Raw genomic sequence first — 22573 nt, forward strand, 5'->3', positions numbered from 1 at the left:
GGCCCCGTGTGCCCGAGCCCGGTGGGGTGGGCAGTGCGCGTTGCTTCCCTGTGGGGATGGTTTTGGGTACGGGGGTCGTTATCCCGGCTCTGTGCCTGGTTCTCTACAAACTTTTGAGTAACAGTGCAACCACCCGAGTGAAGGGTGAGCCGCTAAAGGGAGCGTGTCTCCGGTGTGTGAGGGCAAATAGTTGCTGCAGGGGAAAGGGCCTTCGGCGGGGTGTTGTGCCAGGCTGTCGCAGCTGGGAGAGCTGAGGGTAATGACAGGAACCCACATGGGCATGTGGCTGCAGGCCTGGGGCGCTGCTGGTCCTCTGGGGTGTCCCTCCTGCTGCGCAACAAAGCTGCGTGGAAAAAGCTCCCACGTGGCTTCCCTAGATTATTTTTATTTAGAGCTAATGCCCTCGAAATAAAATTCTAACGCACAGTAAAGTATCTGTTTTCAGAATAGAAAAAAAAAAACCCACACCTAAACAGATTTGCTGTGGTCTTCAGTTGATGAGTTAAACCTCAGTAAGCAGTAAGTAAGAGGCAACTTTGAGTAGATAATAGTTTGAATTTATATGTACGCACTCCTGCAGAGTGATGAATAAATATCTTCTAAAAACTCAGATGTTTTCCTCAGTGGTAGATTCTGAGGAATGGTTTGTTTTATGGGAATGATTTGGGGAATCTTGAATAGAAATTGAGAGACCACTTCAAAAAAAAAAATTACACGAAAGTCTGGTTTTATTGTTTACACTGAATGTAAGCATACGTTGTCTTTTTGTTGCCTCTTACGCTTTTATTACCTTATCTGTAGCAAAAAGAGATGTTAGTAGTATTAAAGAAAAATGATGTGTGTTATGTTGGTTATAGGACTTAAATGGCTATTCAGATGTGAAAGTTCAGACCAAAGCCATTTTGTTCTGTGCTGCTGCTGCTATCATTTCTACTTACTGTGCAAATGAATAAGTACTTCTTCCTCAACGCAAGTTTATACCTCAAGAGGTAGTCAGCTGCCTTTGAAGAGGTTTATTTGTCCCGTTTTTCAACATGTCTCTTCAGGTTTTTTTCTGGCTGCTTCTTTCCCCTTTCCTGTAGGCAATTTGGGTTAATGCTTCAAGTAGAAGGTGAAATTTGGTAAACAGAATGACTAATATACTTCAGTTTTAGTGAATCTTTAGAAATAAAAATCTTTTACTTCATAAAATCCATCAAGCTGTTATTTTTGTCTGAGTTGGGTGAAGCTTGAGCGTTTGTTGAAAAACTGAATGGCTGAGTATGGTACAGGTATCCTTGTGCTTGTAATCTACGTACTCCCTGATGACCTAGTCACATGGTGGCAATTTTGCACTATTGTTTGGGATGTTTCAGGAGAACTTAAAATGATTTAAACATTTACTGGAGATTACTTTTTCATTCTAGAAATTCTGTACTTTTGATGAGTATATTTGATCACCAGCTGTGGAAGTGTTCAAGGCCTCAAATGTTAGAAGTGTTTATGAAACAATGTCTCGAGTTACCCATGGCTTAAGCTTCCTAGGCTACACAACCTCCATTTGCAGTAAAATGCTCAGTCTTTCCATAATGACTGTTAATCAAAATAGCCAGATCTGCTGTATTGGTTTTAAAGTTCTGCAAAACTAGTGTTGCAGTAGGGGAGCTACAAATTTTACTTACCCAGTTGAGAGCAGTGAGTAAACACCTTGCACAGTCAGCAGTGACAAGTAGAAGAAAGGGAACCAAAGCCAGTTGCCAGTTTTTCAGAATTGTCTTTAAATAACTACAACAAAAATAAACTGAAAACCCTTTCTTATACTAATGAAGATGACTTTCCAGTTGTGAAATAACTGCTTTGAGGTTTTTCTCCTTATTCGCCCCAAGTCTACATAATTAGTTCATGTGCTGCTGTTCTATTGAAAGCTTGTCTGAACTGCAGCATCACATTCACTGGAGCTGTGTCCTTGGCAGTAAATCTGATAAAAATTGTCCTTCACATTTTGTTGCTGTTTAGGGAAATGAGCATTGATAGGCTTTACAAATTGTTTATGGATGGAGGGGAAAAGAAAAAGTCCTTTTCTCAGCACTTGTCACTTCTAAGGTGTACAATGTTTATGCTAAGCCTCATGTTTCACAGTATGTTACATATGAATAAGGTTCTTGGCTGGGTCTTCCAAGATGCCTGGTTAGTTGGGTTTTTTTGTTTGTTTTAAGTTATATCATCTTGCCTTTTCATTCCAAAATTCAGCAGAAACCTTTCAGGGCTCACTGTGGTGGTAATTAAAGGTGATAATGAGAGCTGGAAAGTTCAAGTTGCCCCAAAAAAAAATTTTTTTTTTTTTAATCTAGAGATTTGCTGTATGTTTTAAATGATATTAAAAAAAAAGTTGGGTGGAAAAAAAAAAACCCACACACCAAGCCTGGCATTCGTAAAGAATATTACAGAAACTACAGCTGCTGACTGGTACAAACTAAATATTGCATCACATGTAGTTTTGATAGTGTTAGTCTCTGAATGCTCCCTATAGTAGAGTTGATAATGTGGACTTAATTGAGGTGTTTTTATTTTCATCCAATGCAAGTTATCTTATTTACATGCAATTATTTTGCAGTTTTATAATGTTTCATGTAATAATGTAGTGAACTGTGGTTTTTCAGTTTGTAAACAACGGACGATTACCACTTGGTTGGAGAATAAAGGACCCAAGACAACAGAGTCCAAAAGGTAAAATGTACAGCGTACCTATTCAAAAGTTGTGTTCTTTCAGTGGGCCTGTGGGGAACTCAAAGTCATGTTGCCAGTACAGATAGCTACTGAAAAAAGGCAACCCCATTTCTGCGGCTTTCCTTACCTTGGCACATCCTCTTGAGTATAACTGACTGACTTTCACTACGAAAAGCTAACTGGTCCCTCACCCTTCCCCTTTAACCCCCAAACCCAAACCTTTTTTTGCGGACTTAGCTTCTTGAATGACCTCATTATTTAGGTTAATAAATACCGCTGCTCCTGCAAAGAAGAAGGTGGGAACTTGCAGCAAGGGAAGGCAAAGTGGGACTGCTGCTTCCAGTGGCAGCCAACCACTATGTCGAGTTTGCTGTAATATCAGACTATGTCCTTAGTTGACAGCTCTGCTTTTATTTTTGTTTAACATAGAGAAATAACAGTTACAGATTTTGGCTGATGGTCCTGCATTCAACTCTAAATTTTGTTAATTTACAGACAAAATTCTGTTTTGGTTCGTCCCATTGCACTGTGATTGTAGTATAAGCGTGTGCAACTTGATAAAATTTGGACCAGAATTTACAGGTGCTCAAATGTGCATTCAGATTATTTTGTGAAAGATGTTATAAAAGTTTTGCTGCTGAATGGCACCAGGTAAAGTTTGATTATGTTTTTTTTATTATTTTTTCTGCTAATGTAGTTTGTCAGGAGCAATGTTTGCAAGGCAGAGTTAAAAATAAGCTCTTAGGAGTTAAACCATCTCATGCAGAGGAATGTCAGGTATTATTTTTCTACAATTGCAATTGTAAATGTGCTGGTTTATTTTTCATTGATGTTTGTTAATAAATAGAAGTTGAAATCCATAGCAGTGCTAGAACAGCTAGGAAAACTTGTGATAATGATTAATACAGAAGTACCCAGGGCTCAATTACAAGCTCATAGGTTGCAGTAAAGCAAAGAGGTTAGGAGGATGCTTAAGGAGGGAATTAATATTATTTTATTTTTATTTTTTAAGATTCCATTTAGAGTATTGCTTTTATATGCCCTCCTCCAGCCTTGCTGACAGATTGCAGCGTAGTCAGTTTTAAGCAGCAGGTTAGTTGTGTAAACACTTCACGTGCCTATCTGTTGCATGTTGTGCCTATGCATCGCAGTTTTAATTTATTTGAATGCTGTCTTTGTGTTAGATTTGATTTCTCATCTTAAGTTGACAACAGATGCCAGTACCTTTAAACAGTTGTTTATTGAGATGGCAGCAATAACAGAACTTTCATTGTTGTTCATCAAAATTTTCAGTGCAAGAACAAATGCATAGATGGGGATTTAAATTATCATAACAAAGACCCCTCTAAAATCCTTTGGTTTTCAAATAATCTTCCTATGGTTGAAGTTCCCAGCTATCATCTGTTGTGCCAAGCCGCCCCTCCCCACTCCCCTTTTTTTAAATTTTTGTTCTGTAGTGGTAAAAGTGTGAATGCCATCTCTTTATCCAGAGCACTTTTTCAGAAGAGAATCTGTTCTCATTCATGGAGAGAATTAATGCCTTCAGGCATGTATTAAGATGTTTAGTTGTCGAATTTAGGATTGTGTGATAATTGTGTGTTTTCCTTTTTAGTGTAGATGGGAACCTGGGCAATGACCAAACATACAGAGTTTAGTGTGCTCGGTTTGCATTGGTTATGTACAGTGTTGTAACAATACATTCAGGAGAAGATACTGTTCAGAGTGATATATCCTCCAAGACTAGTCAGTTTTTTTTTATATGCATATGGTGTCTAAGTATTTTTCTTTATCAATACACTGACACAAAAATTAGTACTTAAGTGTGAAATGACTTTCTGATGTTGTCTTGAAAAGTTTAATCTGCTCATACAAAACTCGGTTCATTTCCCTGAGTGACTGTTAGGACACATTTCTTTCCGTTCTTTGTGTAAGATAAGGCAGGACAAATTAGGTTATTTTTCCCTTTAAAAACAGTAATTGATTTAATGTGTCTTTTAATTTTTATTATCAATTCTAAATACATTTTATGCTTTTGTATTGTAATTTTTTTTTTTTTGAAGAGTCATGGGCTGCTTATAAAAGTAAGGAAATAATAGGATGTCTTTGAGACTATGGACTACTGTGTCCTGCTCTTGTAAAAGATGAATTTGTAGCTCTGAGGGAATGGCCACAAAACCACTGATTGCCTTGCTCACTGAATTTAACTGATTAAAATGAAGGGTAAGGAGGACTTTATCATGACTTGTAACTTTTTTCATCTGGAGACAAAAACTAAATAATAGCGCAATACTGTTTGGATGTTAAAATAAGGATAATGAACTGCTGGAATAGATTTCTAAGGTAAGCAACTGATTCATCATCCTTTGGAACCTTTAAATGGAAATAAGTTGTTACAGAGCTACGTTACCCAGTGCAGTAAAACTTGTTGATTCTGATAATGCTCACTTGCAAAGTATATTGGGTGAAATGTTGTTGTTTCTCTTGTATATTTATAATCATTCCTTAAAAAAAAAAGTATAGAAACTTCATTTGGAGATAAGACATTAAATTCCTATAATTCCTTCTCTTCCACAGCTTACACAGCAAAACTAATAACAATACTGAAGCAAATCCCAAGATGACTTCCATTAAAAAAGAGAACTTTTGTGAGCATGATGTGAAAAAACTAGAGAACATTTGTCAGCAAAATTATTCAAAAATATCTGTGGAAGTTGGTGCAAAGCATGTAAATTTGCCTCAGACAGGCAGCATGTATAACTGGGAGGCTGAGGACAAAGATCCAGTGTTAGACACAGAGCCTGCGAAAGGGCCACAGTCAGGAGACCTCTTTAAAAATGCCAACATCGATCAGATGCACAAACCTGGCAAGCAGGCTCAGCGAGGCTGTGAAGAAAGCAGTGACAATTGGACTCAGAGGAAATTATCATCAGGCCGGTCTTTGAAAATGGGAAATACAAAACTTTCTTCAAAAGACACTGAGGCAGATGGACAAGTGGCTTCATGCAATTCACAGAAGCTGAAGAGTTGCAATTCTGTCTGTTTAACGGTTGAACAAGAAGAAGGGGATGTAGTTCCAGAAAGTCCGCTTTCAGATGCTGGTTGTGATGCTTGTGTATCTGATGTTGGAGGTCCTGGGAAACTGAGCAAGTGTCAGAGCAGTTCAGGGGATTCACCTGCTTTTGAGAAAGAAAGTGAACCGGAGTCGCCAATGGATGTGGATAATTCTAAAAATAGCTGTCATGGATCAGAGGCTGATGAAGAAACAAGTCCATTTCTTGATGAGCGAGAGGAAATTAGTATGTCAAAATCCATGAACAAATCTTTTAGAATTCAATATGGGGATGCTGAACTGGAGTCAAGAAAGTCACGTTTTTCTGCTAAGGGCTGTGAAAGCTTTGAGGAAGTAGATAATTCTGCTAAAGAGGATGGTCTGCATGCAAAGTCATCTGGGATCTCTCCTGCTCCATCATCAGAATGCAAAGGTGCAAAACAGGGTGTGAAGAGAGATTCCAAAATCACTTCCCACTTCATGAGGATACCTAAGTTTGAGGATAAAAGGTAGTGTTCTGTCTGCCTCTTCATCAGTTTTTTCACGCTCTAAAATTTGATAGCACTTTGGAGGCTGAATTGTATAAAGAGTTTGGCAAAATATATGTTAAGACAGGAAAACTTTGATGTAAGCTTGAAGTAACTGATTTTCAGTGGGACTACTTATGTTTTTTAAAGGCTGTGTTTGTCCAGTGCAGTTTTTTAAATCACTGAGGATCTGTTAAAATTGGGAATTAAAAAAACACTGTAGGAAGTTGATTTTTCTTTATCAAAGAAGTGATTTAAGACCATGGGATTTTTCATCCTAAGTGCAGGAGCTCTTTATGGAGTGTAGCTCCAGCGTTATTTCATTCAGAATGCTTGAGGAAACTCATGTTTCCTTGATTTTTTGTTTGTTTGTTTGTTTGTTTCATCTGAATATTTTGTTGAAGCATCAGTACTACCGATGTTTTGATTGAAATCGACGTGAAAAACTTCACTTTTGAAAGCAGTTGTAGAGATGTGTGTGAGGGGTTTTCAGGGTGTTTTTGGCTTTATTCGTAACTGGGGAGAGAGAAGAACTGGTGATTACACTACAGCAATGGAAATGGAAGCCCTGAGCATGACCCAGGGCTCCGTATGCTAGATGTTGTGTAAGGACAAAAGGATAATCTCCGCTCTGAAGAGCTTAGATTTCAGTAAGAGCTGAGAAAGTGAATAAACAGCAAAGGAGTAAGCAGAAACAAGAGGACTCTGTGTGTTGGTGTAATAAGCAATTATCTCAGTAGACTCAAGTCCTTAAAGTAGGGCAAGAAAGTAGTTTTGCACATCTTTACTGGGAAGTCCTTTCTGGATGTGAGGAGCTGCACGAACTGTACGTTTCAAGCAACTGAAGAGGGTGACTGAAGGCTGCTAAGTAGCTTGCGTTTGAGAGGTCGTAAAAGATGAGTAGGTTGAAATTGGATTTGGAAAACAAAAAAAAAGGAAGAATGGATAGATGAATAATTTGCTAAAAGAAGCGTGGAGAATGGGGTCATAAAGTTTAAAATGATGGGTTTAGGGAGTACTCTTCTCACTAATTTAAATGAATTGCTGTAGCAAAGCAGCAGAGGTTGAGGCTTATGTTTGTCAGTGCTAGAGCATTGCGTGTTACGATAAATCCATGTTTGAGAAGGGAAACTCATGCAAAAGTTTTGCTGTGTGGATAGATGGGAGCCCTAGCAGCGCTTTACAGAATAATTAGTAAGGTAGAGTATGAGGCTGTACAGAGGCTTTTTTTTGGGGGGGGACACACGGACCTGAACAAAGTGATATGAAGGTAACAAACGTCAGAGCCAGGCAAAATAGTGATATTGTGTATAGTACTTAAGAGGGCAATTAGAAAACCTTAAAAGCTTTCCTCTTGGTTTTTGTTAGCCCAAGTCTACAACACATAATAGTGTGGCTCAGATCTTAACTTGCAGAGAAAAAAAGCAATAGTGTATCAAACAGTTTTTAGTCATCGGTAATGCTATGCCAGAATTATCCTTTGGCTCTCAGATGAGCACTGTGGACCTGTACCGAGTGTCATGCAGATGTGGCTACAATGTTTGCATGTGAGCGGCCAGGCTGAAGGCATTTTCTGCACCTGAAGACACTGGTATATGCATAGACGCAGCAAACAGGTTGGACAACATCTTTATCCAAGGGTGGAGGAAGTTCGCTAAGGGGAATTTAGAGGTCTAAACAGTACCTCAAAGTGTAGGCTTTTAACTTGTTTTGCATTTTAGTCTGAGAATTCCCTTGCATGAGAAACATCTGGTATATTTCATCAAACATACAGCAGGTTCAGATTTTTCTTCCCCAAAATATCTCAGACCACTGAAGAGGATTCGTTCATCTGCTTTTGCATGTATTTGAATTTGGCAAGTGTTTTTTTGATGACTTTTAAATTTATACTTCTGTTGCAAATGTTGTATGCCTGGTGTGAATTATGCAACCCTAGTGAGAAAGGGTGATTAGGAAAGTTATCTTTTAGTTTGAAGAAGGAATATGTGCTGCTGAGCACGCACGTGTGTTTTCTGACAGTTGAGAAGGGGCTGTAGAGGGTATCCTGACGCATGCTGAGACTGTTTCCTGTCCCTGGATTATCAGATCCTGTTGGAAAGGAGCATGACTTTACAGAGGACAACCCTGTCTTGCTAACATATTGCAGTTCTGGAAGGTGTTTGTAAGTCTGTAGAGAAGGGTATTTTGGTAGGCATCATGTACTTGCTGGTGTTGGGGAGGAGAAGGTTGTTGATGGTGGAGGTTTTCCCCAAACAAAGCTTTGGCCTGGGGCCACAGCAAAGGCTCAAAAATAAACTGACTCTGTTACAAGCGTAACCCTGGAGTTCGTGTATTTGCCTTCCAGGTTTTTCAGTGGAAATGAAACGTTTCAACATTTTTTTTTATTTATTTTAACAGCAGAAAAGAAAAGTGTGAACTCAAACCTCAGAGGCCAGGAAGAAAGACTTCTAAATATATGCCACCTCCTCTTCCAACTAATAAGAAATGGTTTGGGACTCCCATTGAAGAGATGAGAAGAATGCCTATGTGTGCAGCCCGTCTTCCTCATCTGCGACCTTCAGCCAATCATACAGTCACTGTCAGAGTATGAGAATTCAGTGTATTACCTGAAATCAGATTTCTTACTGAAATGTTCAATAATATGAAATGCCAAATGTTAGTCTTACAGTATTAGCAGGTAGTAGAAATTTTTCTTTGCCTTTTTTTGTGAGCAGACTGGGGCAACTGATTTTCCTGAAAACTGACTTTTCTGATGCACAGAATTAGGATATTAAGATCCAGAGAAATGTAATTATGGTTTTACTGCCTCTGGCTTGTTAGAGGACAAGTATTTTTCTTTTGCATGGGTGTGTGTGTACTTCCTTGTCTGAGTTGTAAACTCTGGGAATTTAAATATGTCTGCAAGTGAAATTTGTACTTCAACATTTTCATGTTATACTTTCATTCTAATATGATTCTGTTTGGGGTTCAAGATATACAAAAGGCTCAAGATGGTCAAAATATGAAAAAGACAAAGAATGAAGAGGAATTTCAATAATTTTACCACTGCATTTTAGATCAAATCTGATATATTTGCCTTTAATCCTTTGTCATAGTATGCAGTCAAATTATTGTTGAAATAAAACATGTGACCAGAAACCTGTAGGGTCATAGATAAATCCCAAACAAAAGAAAAATGCATTAAGTTTAAGCGTCAGTTCTGAGAGAAGCAATGCTGCCAGAAGGCTGTATAGCAGATTAAGTCTTTATGAACATCGTGTTATTTATTTTCACATTTCTGATATTCTGTGGAGTAAACGTGAAATAATGCTGTATCTATAATGATTTCTCATTCTCTTCGGTGTTAGGTTAAAAAATGTTATTTCTGCACATGGCTATGTTTAGATTTGAAACTGCATTTTGAAAATATTTGAAAGAAGCTATGTAGATACTTCCTAAATGAGGAAGTATTTAGCTGATAACTGGACATAAAATAATTGCAGTTATTACCTTTATTTCGGTGTGTTAAGTGGTTAGATGATAAGGTGGTGTTCTTTTCACCAAGTATAACGTAAATGTAACAGATTTTTTTTCTAACTGACTATCTGTCATGTGGTCGGTTTGTACCTTTCCTCTTTTCAAAAAGAGTGGCTGTAGATGAGAGCTTTTTTAAACTATGTTTTTGCTCGCTTTTTGTTTCTTCCATTTAGAGTCTGAGCTTTCTCCCCCCTCTCCTGTGTTGCAGGTAGATCTTCTGAGGGAAGGAGAGGTGCCTAAACCTTTTCCAACTCACTACAAAGATCTGTGGGACAACAAACATGTTAAAATGCCCTGCTCAGAACAAAATTTATACCCTGTAGAGGATGAGGTGAGATAAAGTATTCACAGTTGTGTAATCAGATAAGTTTTATTTATATACTTACATGCTTTGGGTGGTTTTTTTTTTGTGAAGCAATTCGGGATGCCAACAGACGTAAATGAATTTGTAACCACGTTCTGATTATCATACTTAGTCAGGTATTGCTGATAGATGGAGCTGTATCTGTCTGCTGTTCCACTAAAACAATGGCAGAGAGATTAGAGTTGGCCCTGCATGGTTTGTTGATCTGGTATTTCTTGTCGCTGCTTGAGACTTACTTAAACATACCCACTGAAATACTTCAGGCTGTGCTGAATAAAATGAGCAAGCATGTCTTGTAGTGAAGACTGTATAATGATTATTGATACTTGAATATGGAACTGAGAATTTTTATAGCCTCAGTCTTTTCATTTATCAATTTTACAAATACAGTATAAAATGAGTTTAATTGATGTTTCAGAGATAGTGTTGGTAAGGTCTTTGTTGCCAGTTGAGCGAGATGAATTGTCTCTGCCCTTGTGGTGTACTTATAAGAAATACCATTATAGCTTGTAATGGGCAATAAGACTTTCTGTTGAGGAAAAATATCACAGGATGTCTTAAATTTGGATTGGCGCAAGAGTCAGCCATAGCAGTATGCTTTTATAATCTGTGCCCTTATTGTTCCTAATACTAGGTTTTCATGAAGTTGGTTCAGTTTATATTTTTGAGATGTAGATTTTATAAACTGTGGTCATGTTTTATCTACAAAATCCACTTTCTCCACAAGGAATGTACTGAAAATTATTTGTCCTTCCTCCTATGAAGAAGAGTGCTGTATATGTGAAAAAGAGCTCTATGAATTTTGTGAAAAAAGGAACTCTTAAGGAACTCTTAAGGAAGTAAAGGAACTCTTAAGGAAGTAAAACGCAGTGGACTAGAAGTTGCAGAAGTAGTTTACAGTTACTTAAATTATGTGGTTTATTTTAAAAGAACTTCACAAATAGAGCAAACTATTTAAAAAAAAATGTGGTGAGGAAGACAATTATTAGTAAATATGTCTTTCTGTTTTGGATAAATTAATCTGACTTTGTTTGGGGCTTGTATTTTAAAGAATGGAGATAGAACTGCTGGAAGTCGATGGGAACTAATCCAAACTGCCTTACTTAACAAATTTACTTGCTCGCATGATTTGAAGGTAAGCTTGTCAATTTGAAATCAGGTGTATATACACACAATTACATTCAGACTCTCTGTGTACTGTTAGTGGTTCTGACTCAGTCCTATTTGTTTAATCACTTATAAAAATGAATTTTAAAAAATCTATGCTGTTCAAGGGATTCCCTAATGAATTAAGGATCTTAATTAAGGAGTCTTGCTACTAAATTTATTAGGTATTATTAAAATTAATTGTTTTTTCTAAGTCTACACAAAACTGTTTGTCCAGCAGTATCTACTAGTTTGTAGTAAATGTAGCACGTAAGCTTTTTCTATAACCAGATGGTAAGGCACTGCACAGGTGAGAGAGTTTGACACAGTAACTGTTCATGCCAGTATACTCCACTAAAATTACAACAATTCAAGCTGCTGACAAAAATCTGTAAATTTTGGAGAATAATGTTTCATTGGTAACTCTTACAGTTCTCATTGGCTTTTAATGTGTTGTGATTTGGAGCATCTTAGAACTGCTATTAAGTTTTTTTTTGTGAAGAATAATGTAATTTAGATTATACCTGAAAGGCAGGGAAGGAGGAGGATGCAAAAGCTACAGCTAAACTTTGACTAAATAGTGCTCCCCCGGCAACTAATGAAACTTCCCGTGATAATACTATTTTACTTGGTGTTTTTTCTTGAGAATTTTTTTAAAGGTGATTGGTGTTGTAAAGGGCATATTTAATTTTGTTGTCGTTCTCATTTTAAGTTCTTACATTCTTAAAACTTCTGCTGTGTTGCTGAGGGACACTTTTCGGGGTATTTTTAAAGAGAGCAAGCATGGAGTGGGGAATGTTTATGGTCTGTATTGTAGGCAGATCCAAGCATGCCTTGTCTTATTTTGTGCTAGGAGGAAAAACTTGTAGACTAAAGCTTATTCGATGCTAAACCTAAAATTCAGGATTCAGTATCACGGAGTTGCACCATATTGATATAGTTTTATGGCGCTGTGACAGGTTTTAGCCACTAGATGGTACTGTTCCTTCAAAAAGGAAATTTCCTAGAATAATTTTTCTTCTGTTAATAAGTATCTCTAAGCTTAATTTCGTTGTGCTCTTTCCTTAGGAGGCAATACTGAGATACAACATTGCTTATTCCAAGAAATGGGACTTCACTGCTCTTACTGACTTCTGTGAGAAGGTAAACCAAATTGATTTAAAATAGGAAGAAAAGTAAAATATAAGTGACTACTTTGTCTACATATCCTAATCCTTTTGGCTTGACTTCCATGTGTAAGAGTAAAGCTTTTGCAGTCATCATCTATGTGGGCAGCTGTTTGGCTGGTAGCTTCAGTTGAAACGATAATTATACTTTATAAACTGTATTCATTTTAAATCTTAAGCAGGTAATTTAGGTGCTTCAGTAACAACTAAGGTTACTGAAGGTAAGGTGAGAAATGCCTTTTATTTGTTATATAATAACCAGATTTATTAATAAATTGTATTAATATTTCCAGTGTAATGGTTCCTTGTTTTAAAAGGTTGTCCCTTTTTTTCCTTTTTTTAAACAACTTTAATGTTGCATTACAGTGGTGGTTATATAGGCTGTGCTTTGCTGGTCTAGCAGTAAAATTTTGCTATATGCTGAGATTATGAATTTAACCTGTAGAGCCTTTGAATGATAGGGTTGGTTTTTATGACTTCATGTTACCTTCCTGGAAGAGGATGGGAAAGAAAAATGAATAGTAGGTGGCAAATGCAAGTTGGACTATTATTAATGTACATCCTGACTGACATTCAGAACCTATGCTAATTAAAGCTGTATGGTAGATTAAATGAGATGCAATAGAAATTGCTGTAATTTCTTTTCCACCAACTCAGAAGTGCTTTTAAAACATGTGCTTCTTTTCTTGGGAGGGGCTTGCTAAGCTGTATTAAGGTTCAGTGGAAACTAAATTAGATTTGAAGTTAACTTTGTTAGTTATGTGTGTTTAAAATACATGTCTGCTTAATTCATGTGATAAGAGGAACTGTTCTTTCTATTGCCCATTTCCATTGCATGGAGGAATATATATACTATTATAGTTACTATACTGTAAGATACACTGTTTAACAGAATGAGTTTTGTTTTGCATGCAACACAGTATTTATTACTGAGAGATGGTACCTGTAAAAATACTGGTGGTATCATATTTGCTAGCCAAGAGAGCTACTGCGTTTGCCCATCTTGCCAATTTAGTGCTCCTTCCTCTTGTCTGTGGGACGTCTCTGTTTTTCAGGCTGTCCTGGCTGGATGGTAGAGGCTGTGGACATTTGACTTCTTTGCTCCTGTTGACTCTTGTACTAACCAAAATTAACTTGGCCTGTTCAACTGTTTAATCTTATATTATTAACGAATACATATTTAAATTATTAGAATATTTTAAAGTACAGACAACCTATTTATTTAAAAATCTGACTCTGGAATGTATCAGATTTGTATCATATTGCTACAAATGCTACTGACCTTGCTCTGGTGTGTTCATATCGTGTGTCTGGGCATTCGGAAACTATGGATGGTTAGATTCAGAGATCATCAGCCAGGGAGAGTAAGTAATATCAGCTGTCTCCAGAGAAGAGAGGAACGATAGGGAAATAAACTATGTATTGGGCATCAGTCTTTCACTGATGGTGAAAAGGCAAATTTCTGTCACCTGGGAATGGTGATTTATTTGTAAAGTTCCCAGATGAAGGGAGGAGAGATGTTTCAAAACATGAATTTTAGACGAAGATGAAGAGTGTGCAGCAGTATATTAAATAAGCAATAGTGAAGCACTGTAAGACAGTGGCTCCTTGCAGACCAGAGGAGCAAAATCTTACCCTGGCTTTGTTCATTGAATATATTGAATTTAGTGAACCAAACATGTGGAGGGGATACATCTTGTAGAGAGATGTTTACATCTTGTCTGTTATTAAGGGATATGGGAACTCAAGTTCTGTCAATTAACAAGGCATCTGCTTTCTAAGACTCTTGCAGGCTGCTTAAGTAGCAGCTATGAAGTGAAAAGTTGATATCCTCTGTGGAAATGCCCTAAATATACTAGCTGTAGTGAAGGGTAGTTTTTGAAGTTACTGTGTTTGAGAGTTAATGATTAAGGGCTTACCATTGGAGTGTGTATTTTCTTGTTTATCTTATGGTTTTGAGGGAACTGGGGAACTGTTTCAGGTTATGTTTGCTCAGCAGAAGTTGAGAGGGTTGGTTGAAAGGAAAGCTGGATTGAGTACTCAGCTCAAAGGGAGGGGCAGAAGCTCAACAGAGGGAGAAGTAGTCACAAATATGTATTAAAACAGAGTCTGTTAACCTCAAATCTCTAGCTATATTCTTCGGCACTATTGACTTCCAATACAATCTTAACCAATAATTCTGTGGTCTGATTTGGAAGAGAGCTGGGTCTACAAATCTGATGGTGTCTATTTTAGTGATTCGTTTAAGGCCACCATATTCAGATATTACTTCAATAGTTCTGAGCTTGGTAAATTATAAAGTACCATTTGTTATTTTATCTTCTGATTCTGGACACAGATCACCTTATCTATGAATCTGTTAAATGATTTCATATCAGCCTTACATTGTGTTTGCTAGTTCAGGTAGGTCCCTTCCATGTTAGGTAATCAAAACACGCATTATTTTTAAATCTTGCTTGTAAGATTCAAAGCAATTTCCCTGTAATAACAATAATTACCAGTTTCTTGGACTTAAGTTTATTTTCCTTTAAGATTAAAACACTCTCAGCTTTCTTAAGTAACGGGAAATAAATATTGTGTATGTGAGCCAGGACTTTTTTCCAAAACAACATACCCTGACATGTACAGGCTGACCATTTTTACAGTTTGCCCGAAGGGCTGTCAGAAGAGGGAGCCCTCACACTGTTTTCAAAAGATTCTTTTGGATGCCAGTTAATGTGTGGAGGCAAAATTCCTATTTGTACAGCAAAGTAAATTTGGGAGCTTGGAGGGGTTTTTTTGCTTTCAAAATGTTCGAAGCGCCCATCAGTAATGTACGTAAAGCTCTCAGTAGCTTATTTGCCTCAGATATCTGACAGGTTTGTTGTCCTCTGTGGAATTTCCGCACTGCTGTATTGATTTGTTTTGCCATCTGTTTGTTAATATTGGCAAACAGGCTTAGGATTTATTCAAGTTATTACTTAGTGGATGAAAATTATTAGTGCTAACATTTTTCTTCTTACTTGCAAAATTCTTGTCACTTGGAAGGCATCCTCATTTTCCCAAAACTTACCTAGAAGCCAGACAGGAAAGAGGAAACAATAAGCAGAAGAGGAAACATGAGGCTGTGGATGGAGCTGTATCAGGACCTACAGCATGTTGTAGATGAGCTTTATTTATGTGAATGGTGATGGGTTTGGAATTTATTATGTGCTTTTGATCAACAGTGCTATGTACTGTAGTAGTTTTTATTTTTCATTCTTGTAGATTTGCCTTTCCACTTCCAGGCGAGACCAAATTATTTTGTTTTTTCCCAAGTGCATGGAATGAAAAGTCTAGTGAGGTTGTTCAAGGCTTATGTCTTAGGCTAATCTCCAACAACAGCAACTTCAAATAAAGGGAAAAGTAGGGCTTTATCATTTAAGACAATCACACGGTCTGCTGCTTTAGATAGGGCCTGCTCGTTTTGGACATGCTCTGTTTTTATTGTGTTGCTTTAAAGTCTCTTAGAGCTTCAGCATAATTCTTGTTAATGTTGTTTCATGAACTCTTCCTCTTATTTCTTGCATCTTTCCTGCTCTTTCAGGAACAGAGGAGTGTTTAAATCTGAAAATGACATGACATTTCTTTAATAACTTTTCTTTAAAGGTGATCCTTCTTTTAAATTCAGTTATAGTTGCATAATATACAAAAACTTAAGTCATCAGGATTTATGTTGTGAAGCTTCAGGAACCTTCATGATATAGACACTCTGTCGTCATTAAAATCTGAGGTCTTTTGAGGTGAACCAGTCAGTGGGCAGCCTCACAAAATGTTTTTGTCCTTTACAGCAGAACTGTATCAAACTGAGTTATTTGGTCCCATCTAAAACTTGTGAGATTTAGCAGCAATACTTAAGTTAATAACAAATCTACTGAAAAAAATATGTAAGACAGACACTTAAAGTGACAAAAAGGAACTCTGCAGGCACTGAAACAACAATAGGTGCTTTTATTGCTCACGTGATTTAATTTCAGTCGTCTTCTAAGCTCCTTTGAAACTCTTAGAAGAACTATAGCATTTACATCACTTTAGTGTTAGAAAACAAAGGAATAACACTCAATGCTTTTCAATTCTTACTTGCAAGTTATCTAAGTTTTAGGTGTTCCTGATGTGCTTCAGTAAAAGTAAAGAATCTGATTTAGTCATCTAATTTTTTGCTATTCTTGCTGCTTTTTTGTTTATGCAAAGCAGAAAGAGAGGGACTCATGTTATGTATGCAGCACTGTTAGCATTTAGGATTCCCCAAATATTTGTGTTTAAAGAGTTACTTTGTGAAATAACGTTTGTATGCTATTCAGTGCTGAAAAGGATTAAAACCCATACTTAAGCATGGCATTAAAGGACAAACTGTAATCTCTGATGATTACTCATATATTGGAAATTGCAAATAGTTTAAACATAAGTTTGATCTCTTGAAAAGCTCTCTCTTCTAAAGACTGAAGATTGGAGTTTTAAGTAAATTTGTGTGGCATAGACAGTGATTGTCTCTGAGCTTCTGTGAGTCATCTGAAAAATGGATCACAATACATCTTGCAGCTGTTCACGTTGTATCCATAATTATTTTTGTTTGTTTGGGCTCTTTGAGCTTGAGTATCTTGGTGGAAAGTTTGTGTCTGTGAAATGGAGAACATACAACGAGAGCAGTCAGGAATGGTGTAAAGGTATGTAATAGTTTCCATATGGAGAAAGTCTATATAAGCTAGGACTGTTTCACCTTTTCGTCTTAGTTGAGAGAAGTGAGGAATGGGCATAACAGAGGTGTCCAAAATTAATGTAAGAGAGACTGAAGAGGAAATGACCGTTTGTTCTTCTAATACAACAGTTAAGGGACACCAGATGAGTGTTCCTAGCAGGTAAGGGTTTCAAAACCAGACAGAAGTAATTACTTATTTAGATACTGAGGCTTTAGAAAAGACTGTGGAACTCCTTGTTCAGGGGATGTAAAGGATGCTGTGGCTTTACATCAGGTTTTGAAGGGATTTGGAGAAATTGCTGGTAGAAAGATCCCATTGACATCTACACAGATACTGTGGTGGACTCTGGAAATTTCTAAAATGGATTACTGCAAGTAAAGAGCATTGTGTGGAAGTGTTGCTGGTTACTTGCTTTTCTTACTGTTAGACTTTTCTAGGCATCTTTTGTTGATGGACTTTCATGAACCTTTGTCCATTTTTACATTCTTATGACTTTGCTGAGTTGAAGTTGAGAGGCAGAAGTGGCCTTGTCATGCTGGCCCCTTTGTGGTGTAGTACCGCTATGAGATGTTGCTGACAGAAGGGCATAGGAACCTACACCTGAGCCTCCGTTAGGAGGACAAAATAATAAAGGTAATTGACATTTTAAATGAACCTCACTTGAAGGCACTTATACCTTTTTAATTTTTTTTTTTTTCCAGGAACTTTAAGATTCCTGGAGCTGGTTTAAAGTTCTGCAAAACTTTAAACCCTTGGTGCTTGCTTGATGGAAGTAAGCAGACTTAAAGGGGATATACTATATCAGTATCTTTACAAAGACACTGTCTCATTCTCCACTGTATAATACTCAGTTTCCGTCTGTTAGATTTGGCTTTTAGTGTAGGTGAAAGCACGCATGTGTGTCTGCAGTGCCTGTTCATAGATGTCTTTGTGGTCTTTTTGTCTTTTGGGAAAGCTGATTGAAGTCAATCAATTTAATGACAAAGATCTGCATGTTTGCTGTTGATTCTCATATAAATTAAGCATTCAGGAAATACTTCTCTATTATGAAAAAAGCTGTATAACTTTTACATTTTGATTTTTCTATGAGATTGAAAGAAACATGATAATGTTCTTTAAGAATACCAGTCTCTTCTCCTGTCTATACTTAACTGCAGAGAAGAACCTTCAGCATGAAGGAAAAAGAAGAATGTGCCAGACCACTTTATCTGTCCTCCTTTTTCTCCTTTTCCAGTCAAGCGTGAGTTCACTGGTTTTAGCCTCAAAACTGGCTGCTAGCTGTTTGTTGTGGTTGGTTTGTTTTTTTTTTTTTAATGGCACAAAGAATATCCTAAAATCTGGTAAAAAGCTATGTAGCACGAAAATGAGCTGAAAGAATATATTGGTATTTTTCTTCACCCTTTAGTTATGCTCTTACATGTTATAGAATACGGGTTGTTAAACATGTTTCTTACAATTGCCACTGTAATTAGCTTTGAAACAGGATTAGAAAAGGACTCCCATTTCTCGTTGCTTCTTTCCATTAAAACTTGCATGAGGATCATAATTCTGGATGCTAGATCCTTTTAGAAGACTGGAACAGTCAGGATGTGAAAACCTTCGTTACTGTCTGCTTTTACATACAAGTGTCTACCTGTAAGTAAGAACCTCACTTAATACTTTTTCAAATTTTTCTATAAATGCTACTTACAAATACATAAAATTATTAATATATAATATGCAAGATAAATATGTAAATAAATCACTTATAAATACAACTACTTCTATTTTCCATAAATATCACACATCCATATTAGAGGTGTTTTGCTCTTCTAAGAGTCTGGTTTACTTTTCTTGAAAAATTAAAATCGATTATGATACTAGAAATTATTTTTAATTTGCACAAATCCTTACTATTTAATTTTGGCCTAGCAATATTCTTATGGATATGTGCACACACTTTCTCAGGTATCCCTTTTTTTCTACTGCGGGTGTTTTGCACAGATGCCAGAATATAGGAGAATATTCTTAAAGCGAGGGGTAGTGGAGCATACTACAATAAGTCTTGTTTCTGTTAGTCAATAGTCAACTCTATTTCACTGAAAAACCTAACAAATGTGTGTGAATTACTGAATTATGTTAAAAAAGTAGTAAAACGTAGGATAATATTTACAGAATGTGCTTAGTGCATTTTTCTTGCCAAACTATAGTTTCTCACTTGAATGTATGTCGCTGCGTAGTATACTACCACATTTTGCCTGAACTTAGTATTTTTGGAAAATGTCAGATGGAAGTAATTGAGTTAAGATGGAGCATATTAAGTGTTTGAGAGCTGAGCAGAAAAATCAGATGTGCAAATATTGGCAGTTTGTCTGCTTCCTCTCCAAGAAGAATTGGTTGCATTTTGAGATCACTGAGCTGATTTGAATGAGATTAAGAACTGCCCTGTCAATGAAATACTCCAATTGCAAAATTTTGAACGGCCACAGAGCCACACAGCCTTTAAGTGTGTGTGGTCATAACCTTAACAACCTTAATTTAATAACATTAAGAGATTTTGGAAATTAGCTGGATAATTTTGGAAACTATATTTATATTTTTTCCAATTATTTTCATTTTTCATTGAAAAAAAGACTATAAATGCAACATTTGAAGATGACACAACTGTAGTATAGTCTAGTTGGATTATGGTTGATCTCTGGATTTCACTCATTTGAAAAAGAGCAAACTGTTTAAGAACACCTGCTACTGTTAAGTACGTGCATATCTTGAGAGATTTGAGTGTTCTCATAAGGCTTTACCCCACTGTTGTCTCCTAGCAGGTCTTATGAACCATGTCAGTCTTTCCTGTATGTTCTGTTGTTTGAATGACCTGCTTGAAAAAAAATGATTGCTGTAATCAGTGATACTGGAATGGAAGGAATTTTAAAGTACCAAATTGTTCTGGTGACTGGGTTTTTGATAAATCATTTTTATAATTGTCTGGACAGCACTAACAGAAGTGAGCATTGTACAGAGATGTCAGCACTACAAATGTAGGCTTTTAAGCACGAAACAAAATGTCCCAAGGCTGAAAATAGCCTATCCTTTGCTCCTTGCTGGATTTCATTTTAGTCCAGATGTTTCCAAACGATTTTCTTTATGTCAGATTACCTTTTTAAAGTCTAACTGAAAAGGTCTTTTGAGTGTGCCATGAAGGGTTTTCTTTTCACAGTAGCAGAAAGGAATTTGCCCCCACCTTGAACAAAATCTGGGCTTTTTTGGGATGGGGGATTATGCATCTTGTACACATTCAAAACATTAGAAGCTAAGCGTTGTAGAGGAGAAATAGCGCCGAGTACTGAATTACAGGCTTATTCTTAGGTTTTTGTACTTTCTCAGCAAAACAGTAGAGTATCTTCTAAGTGGTGTTTTGTAAGCACTGTCTCAGTGACTATTGCATCAGACTGACTCGGAATTACCGGGGAAGGGATACATACCAGGTGTAGAGGTTTAGTTACATTGTGTCTTAAGTGTTTGTGGCTACTTAGTGCTTTGAGACAACGTAAAGATACATCCTGAGGATCTCTTCTGTAGTTTTTCATTATATTGAGAACATTCTTGTTTCAAAAAAGAGAAGAAAAGAAAAAAAATGTAGTAAATATAAATGTTCTCGTTTCAAAAGCTATGTTCTGATAGTTTTTCTTGTTTTGCTTTGGCAGCCTGCAGCTGATGAACAGATTTCTTTGCTTCCACTGGGTTATGTGTAAATCCTTATTTATCTGTGCTCACCTATCTATCCCAAATGACTAAGAGAAGTTCCTTTTGGTTCGGTGGCTTTCCTTAGCTGCTTTGTGCCTTTAGATTTATTTTTTTTTCTTTTTAATGTCTGGAGCAGTTAGACTTAAAAAAAACCAAACAAACAAAAAAAAAACCTGATGATTGTCAAAGCTCTCAAGAGAAACTCCCTGAAAAAGTGTACATGGAAGTACGGAAGCAATAAAGAGGCATTGCCATTGTTAGGATGACTATGAAGGCATAAATTAAGTGTATTGTAACTGAATTCCCAATTCTTCTCATGCTTTTTCATCTGAAAAACTGCATTTGTTTATATAGCTTCCTTTCAGAGTTTGTTATTAGTTGTGATGCATTCTTTAAAGAGCAGGTTTGCAAAGGTGGCAGAGTGTGTACTCTGGAGATGGTTTGAGAGTCATATTTGGCCAATATAATCTTAATTACTAGGTGTTTTTCTCAAGATAGTGGTAATTTTGAGTCTGTAATTCTGATAACCAAGCAAAAAAAGTCTATAGATTTGTTGACATCTACAAGGCTATTGTGTTATCTTTAGTTGATGCTGCTTTTTCCCCTTCTGTTTGTGCTTGACATTTTTTTGGTAATGTTAAGGAAAATACAGCTTTCATAAAGGCAATAGTTATGTTGTCTCATGAAGCTTTTAGTGCCAAGGTTATCAGTTTCAAAAGTGGTTGAAAATTTGTAGTTAAATATCTGATAGATATATTTATATAGATATATTTGAAAGCTTCCACGCTACGGTTCTCACAGATGTTTTTAATATCATAGCAGTATTAAACATTTTTTTCCCCAAGTCATGTGTTTAGAGAGGTAAAAGTTTTGAATGAACCTGGAGACGGATTGTTTTTACCCTTGGCTTGTGTCAGTCAGATGAAAGATACCTTTTTCCTTGTGTTACAGCCCTGTTACAGACACAAGGTCACTGTCCTTTCCAGTACTTTGTACTTCCCAAGAGTAACTCAAAAGTATTTAGAAAGCAGTATTTGACTTTTCTTCTCAGGACTCTGCCACTGCTTTGGAAATGTTTGTGATGCTTCTTGTCATGGTAGAACTGCTTTGCAAGAACGTGCAGGTAGATCTATTGGTGGCCTGTAGAGAATCAGGGCTGAGGTTTCACTCATTGAGAATGAAAATGATTGTGGTTAGATTTCTAGTACCTTAGAAGCATAAACTGGGCTTCTAAAGCTATTAAGAGGGGATGGAAATATAAATATACATTTTTCTCTGGGCTTTTATTTAGAATGTTGAAAGGTTTGAGAACAAAGCTGCTGTTGTTAGGGCTGATACACCTGAGAGATCATTCCAGGGTTGGATTGGCAGAAGACGTGAATGAGCCTTCAGTGGGGGGAAAAAAAATTAAACAAAAATGAATTAACCTCTGCCTTGTAAGCTGTCTTCCTTTTTTCTTTTGAAGTGTCAGTTTGTGGTTTTGATAAATGTCAGAAGCATTCTTCTTCTCAAATAAGATTTTTCTCCGCATAATCCAGTGTTACGTTTGGTTTTTTTTTTCCCCCCTCTTCCCTCCAAAGATTACTTCGTCCTTCCTCTGGTTTCTAATCAGACAAATGCTCAAGAAATGGGATGGATTTGACAGCTCAGTATGTTTCCTACTG

At 36.8% G+C, this 22573-nt stretch overlaps 1 protein-coding gene across 1 annotated transcript in view; it reads left to right on the forward strand.

Moving 5' to 3' along the window:
• Positions 1-2647: 2647 nt before the first annotated feature.
• PARG (poly (ADP-ribose) glycohydrolase) overlaps positions 2648-22573 on the forward strand; it is a 64846-nt gene continuing 44920 nt past the window's right edge. The window contains exons 1-6 of the mRNA XM_009893041.1: positions 2648-2706; positions 5281-6264; positions 8683-8866; positions 10007-10129; positions 11214-11297; positions 12377-12451. Of these exons, the coding sequence (XP_009891343.1) occupies positions 5324-6264; positions 8683-8866; positions 10007-10129; positions 11214-11297; positions 12377-12451 (1407 nt within the window). The 5' untranslated portion in view covers positions 2648-2706; positions 5281-5323. The remainder of the gene's footprint in view (positions 2707-5280; positions 6265-8682; positions 8867-10006; positions 10130-11213; positions 11298-12376; positions 12452-22573) is intronic.

Source organism: Charadrius vociferus, unplaced genomic scaffold (assembly GCF_000708025.1).
Source record: "Charadrius vociferus isolate BGI_N301 unplaced genomic scaffold, ASM70802v2 scaffold429, whole genome shotgun sequence".
Lineage (NCBI taxonomy): Eukaryota > Metazoa > Chordata > Aves > Charadriiformes > Charadriidae > Charadrius > Charadrius vociferus.